This window comes from Malania oleifera, chromosome 2 (genome assembly GCF_029873635.1).
Source record: "Malania oleifera isolate guangnan ecotype guangnan chromosome 2, ASM2987363v1, whole genome shotgun sequence".
Taxonomy (NCBI): domain Eukaryota; kingdom Viridiplantae; phylum Streptophyta; class Magnoliopsida; order Santalales; family Ximeniaceae; genus Malania; species Malania oleifera.
Window position 1 is genome coordinate 120,691,942 of NC_080418.1, and position 8,960 is coordinate 120,700,901.

Genomic DNA, 8,960 nt, shown 5'->3' on the forward strand with positions numbered 1-8,960 from the left:
AATGGAAGAAGAAAATGATGAATTAAAAAATAAAGGGAAACAAAGTTGAATTGAAAACTCTACTACTTCATTGATAAGTAAATGATCATTATATAGGCTAAAAACAAACGGTTACAAGCACAAAAATAGACACCACTAACAATATGCTAAACAACTTTTAGATACCACTAACATCATGCTATCACTAACATCATGCTAAACAACTCCTACAAATTAGAAAATAAAACACATTTGCTGCTATTAATTTATTCAAATTCATTTCAAGTTCAATTTAAATGCCCCTTCAAAATCCAAATTGCTGTCAAACATTACAATATGGGTTATTATAATGTTTAGATTTGGGTTATTGCAATGTCTGACAATCATTTGAACTTTAAATTTGAAAGAAATTTAATATTATTTTATTTTATATTATATTTAAATTTACATAAATTAAAATTTAAAATTCAAAATTTGCATACTCCCAAATACAAAACTAGTATATTTTAAATTTTGCTATATCAAAACATTAATGTTTAAGCATGATATATTTAAATTTTAAATAAAAAAACTTTAAAAAAAATTTGTTACTCAAAAACATTTGAAATTCATCAATTACAATCCACACAAGTAACAATAGGACCCACTAAAATATTACGAGGCATACCTAATTGGATTTAGGTACATATCTTGTGGTTAACAAATTTTAATATTTTTTTGTGAGTATTTCTCAATTAATTATGAACAAGAATTCTAAACAGCTGCATTCATTTCGTATTTTCAAAATATCAAAGTATTAAAATTTTGCAAAATGGGAATCTATAAAAATATCTAGCCAACTGAAACGAACAGTGCGGCAGTGCCGCTACCTGTCCTCCCTCTCTGCCATTAGTTTGAAGAGACCATTTTATCTCAAAATGACCAGACCACCCTTCCCACACGTTCACTTCACGATGTAAATTGTTTCTAAACAATGGGTCCACAGGGATCCCTAATGGAAATATACTGAAATTTTGGGGGCTAGAAATGTAGTTTTACAATAATTTAATAAATTTTCCTAGGATTGGTGCCCCCTTCGTTGGGAATATGTTTGTTTGGATAGAAACTTTCTCCGGATAGCTGAGAATGGCGGTCGCAGCAGTTAGGCCCCTTCACAATGTCTCCTCCATTTCTCTATCCTCTGCAGCATTCTTCAAAAACCGGCCATTGAGGATTTGCAGCTTTGCTTCAGTTCGCGACCTCAGAAGTGATTCGAATCGTTTCAGGGTCAGAGCAATCAAGGAGAAAATAGAGGAAGTCAAGACCCCTTCGCCCTCTTCTTCAACATCTTCTGCTTCGGCAGAGGAAATTACGGAGAAATATGGCCTCGAAGCTGGTATCTGGAAGGTACTCTTCTTCCGTCTTCTTCAAAATTGCTTTTCTTTTCATTTCATGGGGATTATTACTCCGTTCCGTCCCTTGTATGCTGGTGCAGTCGTACACTACTGATTCTTTTCTTTTCTTTTCTTTTCTTTTTTTGGGGATTATTACTCTGTTCCGTCCCTTATATGCTGGTAGTACTGCAGAGAGTGAAGAACTGTTGTCTCTCTCCCTCTCTCTCTCTCTCTCTCTCTCGGATTATATCATGCCATTAGGAGACTTGGGTGCTACAGGGAATCTCAATAATTAAATCTTAAGATTCTCAAATTAGTTCCTTTCTTCTCATAGAGTTTCTGTGCAACCAAACTGGGCCTTATTTTTCGTTGTTTTTCGTTTTGTGATGCTTCTCACTTTGTAAATTCCCGTTTTCGAGTTTTTCACAAATGTTTAATTTAGAGTAATGGTGATATGAGAAAAACCCTTCTTGCAGTATAGCTGCAGTTCATATCTCCACATTAACAAATAACCTTTTAAATGGCATTAATAGTTTCATGTCTTGGCGTTAATTTTAATATGCCTGCAATGGATGTATCTGCAGATATTTACCTCAAAAGAAGATAAAAATGAAGAAGGCAAACAAGAGAAGTCAAAGGGAGATCAAGCCAAAGAGCTGCTAGCAAAATATGGAGGAGCATACCTGGCCACTTCAATTACCCTCTCACTGATCTCCTTCTCTCTCTGTTATGCCCTGATTAGCGCTGGCATTGATGTCCAAACTCTGTTACAAAAGGTAAAAAGCACCCACCCAACACTGGCTTAAAACTAAATTAGCAATATTCCCAGCATACCTTTCAAAAGGTAGCTCAGCTATAAGGCCAAACTCGGATGTGTCTCCTCGATCATTCTCAATTTGATTTTTTACAGGATTAAATATATATTTAAGTAAACACTTGTAACTGGGTTGCTGTGGATTTTCTGTGAATTTGGACAAAACTTAGTATAATTTTGTATTGCATTTTATCCAAAAGCAGAAACATCCAAATTCATGGCAAGAAATTCAATCTCCCAAACATAAGGAAAGTGTCTCAAAAGTAGCTAGTCAATTTACCATGACCCTCTATAATGGAAAAAAAAAAATAAAGGAAGAAGTCGCTGCTTCATGTTTGTGCGACCATCTCTATATTTAAATTTGATTATGCCCAATGTGGGATGCTTTTTTCAGGTAGGAATCTCCGCAGACGAGACTGGGGAGAAAGTAGGCACATTTGCCCTGGCATATGCTGCCCATAAGGCTGCATCCCCGATAAGGTTTCCTCCGACCGTAGCTCTCACTCCCGTTGTTGCTAGTTGGATTGGAAAGAAAGTAGAAAAGGATAAGTGACTTTTTGCTACCAAGTTCCACTTCATTTGTAATACTTATAGTATGTTAATTACTTCTCTTTTCAAATGCAAATGAGCTTTTATGGTAATATGGATCCTTCTTTTCTGCATTTTGACATTTTATCTCAATGGAAACGTTTGTGTTCTAGTAGAGTAATAGTAGTTTAAAATGGTGAGGAAAGAACACACTAAGACATGCAGGACAGAATACACCAGTTCCCTGGATTACTAGAGAAAAAGTACAGTTTACTCTTATGCCCCATTTTACCATTTGTAAGACCAAACAAAAGTGAAGAGTTTGAAATTCACAGGTACTTACACTTGTACTGTTTATAGTTTATCTCATTTGCTTCCATTTCATCTATCATTCTGACAGTCAAATGAATCTTTATAAGAATTTTAACATAGGAGGATTAGAACTCTCTCTTTTTTTTCAAAAAAGAACCAAGTTCTTGTTACACTATAGCCGCATAAGGAAGAAGGCCAACTATCTCAAACTCATTTGCATGATTGAGATCAAAACATAATGCACGTGGCATTTGATTTGTGGAATCGAGACTAAAATAGAATTTCTTTGATCCCAAGCAAAGACACTGTATTGAGGATGTTGATTATCCATTCTTAGATTGCTAGAAAACCCCTTCTGGTTTAGTTGTTCAACCCATAACTTAAGAGAAATTTTTTGTGCCATTCAGGTTTTGAAATAAGTGCATGGTTAAAATCTTTCTTCCTGCAGAACACCAAGCTTAGGAGAATCTTTCTTCCTGCAGAACACCACTGCTCCAAACTATGCAAGGTTTGCACATTGAATTCCAGGATTTTAGGAAACATTTTTTTTATTTGCTTCATGATCTCAGAACCACCAGAAATTTCTCATTAGTGAATCCATTTTGGAGCAAATATTGTCTGGAATTTGAAAGAAACTAAACTATAGGAGAGGTACATAACCACTTACTTGATTAAATTAGTTCTTGCAGCAGACAGAACTTTCCAACCTTTGATCTTATCTTCCAACTTGTCCACTAGAGATCCAAAAAGGGCTTTATATATATATATATTTAACTTAACAGCATAGAGTGGTGGTACTGGGTGATTTGCATTTAGATTGCTCAAAATCCCAGCTTAAGTTGGCTATCTCATCAAATTTCTTGAGTAGCATTCTTGTTGAATTTGATCCCGTATTTTCCTTCATTTAATTCCGAACATGACCTATCCAAAAAGTGAAAAGGCATTCCGAAACAGCTTAATGTCATTTGAGTTGACTCTGGAGAATATCAGGAGCTCATCAACATATAATTGATGAGTGTTGCAGGGCATTTTTTTTGCAATTTTAGTCCCATTCTGAGTAATTGCCTAGAAAGAATTTCTGAACACATGATAATGAGAAAAGGCCACAACATGTCTCCTTGATGAAGTCCTTTTTGAGCAACATTGCTCCTTCATTGATAAGGACAGAGAAAGAAGTCATGCAGATATAATGTACAATCCATACTGAACTTCTCTTGAGAACCAGAGCATCTGAAAACAGTTTGCTGAAAATTCCAGTCAATGCAATCATAAGATTTGGATAAATCTAGCTTTAAGGCAATTAGAGAATATCTTCCTCTTCGATTTAAGTGTACAGAGAATGTCCTGCCATCTGTTATGCTTCTTCCTGCATGAACAATGATCAGAAGTGGCTCATATTCATTGAAAAGGGTTTTAGATGATTTGCATTGATTTTTATGTGATCTTTTAGATCACACTGCACAAGCTGGTTGGGTTATAATGGTCCATTTTACATGCTTTTGGGGATTTTGGGAGGGCTACAAAAGTATAACTCAATTCCTTTAGTAAGAATCTATTGAAAGGGCAAATTGCCTACAATTCTCCAATATATTGTATGGAAAATAACTGAGATTCCATCTGGTCTGAGGGTTTTTAGAGGGAGCCATTTCAAAAAGAGTTCCCCTAATCTCTTTCTCTAGGAACTGCAAAAGATTTCATTCTCATCTGTATGGTCAATTTTACATGCTTTTGGGGATTTTGGGATCAGAGCAACAAAAGTATGACTCAATTCCTTTAGTAAGAAACTATTTAAAGAGGAAATTGCCTACAATGCTCCAATATATTGCATGGAAAATAACTGAGATTCCATCTGGTCTAAGGGATTTTTTAGGAGCCATTTCAAAAAGAGTTCCCTTAATCTCATTCTCTCTAGGAATTGCAAAAGATTTCATTCTCATCTGTAAGAACTGGGTCCACTAGATGTTCAAGGTCATTTGGGCAATTATTATCTGTTGCCACGAAAAATTGCCTATGTAAATTGCAAAATTCATTGCCAATTAATAGTTTAGTCATGATCCATGACCCTAAGCCTGTCTTCAAGCAATCAATCCTGTTCCTGCTTCCCAAGGACTCTGGAAAAATGAAAGAACTTATTGTTGCAACTAAACGCTCAATTTCTGCTTCCAAAATATTTCATCACTTCTTAATTGTTCCAGTGATTCCCTTTACATAGCTTGCCTTGTTTGGTTCACTTCTACCAAGGGATCCATCTCTTGAAGAGCACTTGTTCTTTCAATGATTTTATTTCCCGAGTAGAGTCTCCCAACCTAGAATCTATTCCACCCTTTCAAGGCCCTCTTGTAAGTCTCTTAAAAATCCTTTTTGTTGTTTTTGGGCAAAATCTAGGAGATGTAGAGCCTTTATCTTCTTGTTTCTAGCTTCTTTGACAGCTTTATGGCGTTTCACGTTCTTAGGCATAGCCTCAAATTTAAGAGATTTAGGAAATTTTGAATTATCCTTGAAGGTATTCAGCATGATAGGGGAGCAATCAAAGGCTATATTGATTACCAATGCTCTGAGTAAGATCTGTCAGCAGTATACATTTTTAAGGCCTCCATCCAGTCTCTGATGTTGGCTGGCTGCTCTCTTTTGTTGGACATTGTAAAAGGATTACTGGGGAACCACCAGGGTAAGTAAATTAAGGCCTTCCACCACTCCCATCATACTGCTAGGAGCATTTGGATCAAACCTTCTTCCACCTATTTTTCCCCTCTTGTTAAGATGCAATTAAAATCTCCCAGACATGCATATGGAGATCTTCAAATTGAAGGCACCGTGGGGAAATCTGTACTGGAAAACATGGAGCATTATCCATAATTGTTGTCACACATGGTGACTACATTCCTACTAAACTCATAGATGGCAAAGAAGTTCCTAAAGAAGAAAAAAACTTGAATGACAATGATTATAAAATGATGCAAGTAAACTCTAATACCATGAATGCACTATATTGTGCTTTAGTTTTTAATGAGTTTAATATGGTCGTGGCATGTAAGTCAACCAAAGAAATTAGGGACAAGTTAAAAGTAATTTATGAAGGAACTATAGATGTTTAATATGGTCGTGGCATGTAAGTCAACCAAAGAAATTTGGGACAAGTTAGAAGTAATTTATGAAGGAACTATAGATGTTAGAGATAGTAGAATCGACATGCTCACAAGCGAGTATGAGGCTTTCAAGATGAATCCGGATGAAACCATCACTAATATGTATATTAGGTTCACTCATATCATAAACTCCCTTAATGTTTTAAGAAAGAATTACTCAACTTATGAAATGATTCGAAAAATCCTTAGAAGTCTTCCACTCATTTGGGAACCTAAAGCCACAACTATTATAGAAGGAAGAAACCTTAAGAATACTTCACTAGATGAACTTATTGGATCTCTTCTCACCTATAAGATGGCTATGAATGAAAAAAATGTTGAAAACAAAAATAGAAAATCTATAGCCCTTAAGGCAGCAAAAGAAAGTTCTAATGAAGAAGAGGAAAATACAAGTGACTTAAATGATGAAGAACTAGCATTCATTATTAAGAGGTTTGGAAAATTCTTTAAAAGAAACAAAAAGTTTGTTAGAAAGTTTAATGGGTCAAAATCTGAAAAAAGAGAAACTAGTAAAAAGGAAAATAAGAAAGAACCCTCTACTTGTTACAATTGTAAAAAGGTTGGACATATTAAACCCGGTTGGATCTATTATGCAAGCTGAAAGAGAAATTGAAGATGATGTAATGCATAGAGTTAAAGCAAGTTGGGTAAAATGAAGAAGTACTTCAAGTGTGCTATGTGATCGTAGAATACCCTTAAAATTGAAAGGGAAGTTTTATAGGATAACTATAAGACCAACTATGCTATATGGATCGGAATGTTGGGCGACGAAGAAACATAATATCTAAAAAGTAAAAGTTGCCGAGATGAGAATGCTTAGATGGATGAGTGGTATAATATTGAAAGATAAATTAAAGAATAAACATATTCGTGGTAAGTTAGGTGTAGCTCTTATAGAAGATAAGATAAGGGAGGGACGCCTTAGATGGAATGGACACTTACAACGCAGGCCTTATAGTGCACCTGTGAGGAAGAGTAACTTAGTTACTATGGGGGCAATAGAAGGGGTAGGGGTAGACCTAAAATAACTTGGGAGGAGATAGTGAGTAAGGATTTAATATCCTTGAATCTATCAAAAGAAATGGTTCATGATCGCATAAATTGGCGAAAAAAGATTTATATAGCCGACCCCACTTAGTGGGACTAAGGCTTGGTTTTGTTGTTGTTTATTAAAACCGATTGTTCACAGCTCAAAAATGATGCCAAAAAGAAGAAAAAGAAGGCGATAAAAGCTACTTGGGATGATACCAACTCAAGTGAATCAGAGAACGAATCAAGTGACTAAGAGGTTACTTGCTATATGGCATGAGAGGATGAGAAAAGCTCCCCGTCCAAATCAATTAATTATTCTTGTAATGATTCATCTGACGAATCCAGTGATGAAAGTATACCATCTTATGAAGAACTTCAAAATGAACTATTCAAAGTGCATAAGATCTTAGTTAATGTGACTAAACGATACACATCATTGAAAAATAAGAATGAATGTGTAATGAAAGAATTAGAATCTTTAAAAACTTGCTGAAAGAGAAAAAGATTTAAAAATCAATGGACTAGAAAGTAAAAATGAGAAGAAGGTGATAAAAGAACTAGAAGATTTAAAATCCAAAACTTATATGGATAATGAAAAAGACTTGTATATTTATGAACTAGAAAATAAAATTACCAAGATGTCTCAAAACCAAGAAAAGCTGTAAGAAAAGGGTAAAAATATACAAGACGTAGAAATCAATGATCTTAAAAGAAAAATTGAAGATCAAACAAAATAATCTACAATCTTACTAGAGAAAAATAGAACTTTGATAGAATGATTGATGCACAAAGAATGTCTTTGAATAAAGATGGTATAAGATTCAATGGAATTGAAGATATAAGGAAAAAGAACCTATATATGGGGTACTTTACGAAAGCCTCCAAAGACTATGATAGCATCTCCTCTAATGCTTTTACTCACACTACATGTTTTCTATGTAAAAAGAAGGGATATATTAAGTTCGAATGTCCATTAAAGAGGAAAGATGTGAACATTAAACAAGTTTAGAAAGTAAAAGAAATATCTTTTGGTAAACCATCTGAACTCAAGAAAGTATGGGTACCAAGATGAAAGACTAATTCATAAACCAATAACTCCAAGAGTTTAGGTATTCCCTTTTAGAAATTAAGAAAGCTACTTAAATCCAATTCAATATAAGGATATTGAACTAGTTGAAATGGAAATTCTTAAAGATAAGTTTAAGAGCTTATTGACGATTATAACATTGAGACAAATAAAAACAAAAATGGCATTACTGGCCAAAAATCATAGGATGATTCGTACAAGGTTTAACTTAGAAAGTATTAAGATTTGGAAAGTAATATGAATTTTGGAATTCATATGAAATCAAAAGAAAGAAATTTTGAAGCAAATTGAGCTTATTGAATAAGTATTTTGATTAAGAAAAGATATAATTTTTTAAGAGATCATGTGCAAAAAGAATATATTATACTTAAGTTTGTGAATACAATTAACCAATGGGTGGACATCTTTACAAAACCTCTCAACAAAGAAAGATTTATAACTATTAGAAGAGAACTTGAATTACTACATAGTAGGGAAGTGGTTTAAGAAGAATTTGGAATTAGAAAAGAAAAAATTTTGAAAATTTTCTAGACTTCAGACAACTTAGCTTGGAAGCTCAGATGATTGAACGCTGTAACACTAAAGGTTCAAACGACTGAATCTGGACTTCAATCTTTTGAGGTGCTATTGCTTGTTCAGTTTCTTGTCCTGAAAATATTCAGATGACTGAAGTAAATCCTCAGCCTTCT

The 8,960-nt window shown here is 34.3% G+C and overlaps 1 protein-coding gene across 1 annotated transcript; it reads left to right on the forward strand.

Annotated features, from left to right (window-relative positions):
- The first annotated feature begins 834 nt into the window (after positions 1 to 834).
- LOC131147804 (uncharacterized) lies at positions 835 to 2,807 on the forward strand. The gene is made up of 3 exons (XM_058097383.1): positions 835 to 1,365; positions 1,937 to 2,128; positions 2,561 to 2,807. The coding sequence occupies exons 1-3, from the start codon at positions 1,105 to 1,107 to the stop codon at positions 2,717 to 2,719; spliced, it is 612 nt and encodes a 203-aa protein (XP_057953366.1). The 5' UTR covers positions 835 to 1,104; the 3' UTR covers positions 2,720 to 2,807.
- The last annotated feature ends 6,153 nt before the right edge of the window (positions 2,808 to 8,960 follow it).

What these genes read in the sequence shown, in the direction of transcription:
- LOC131147804 (XM_058097383.1), top strand. Translation starts at nt 1,105, where the DNA reads ATGGCGGTCGCAGCAGTTAGGCCCCTTCACAATGTCTCCTCCATTTCT. An exon ending in TCGAAGCTGGTATCTGGAAG is followed by an intron (nt 1,366 to 1,936) that starts GTACTCTTCTTC and finishes ATGTATCTGCAG; the next exon opens with ATATTTACCTCAAAAGAAGA. An exon ending in TCCAAACTCTGTTACAAAAG is followed by an intron (nt 2,129 to 2,560) that starts GTAAAAAGCACC and finishes TGCTTTTTTCAG; the next exon opens with GTAGGAATCTCCGCAGACGA.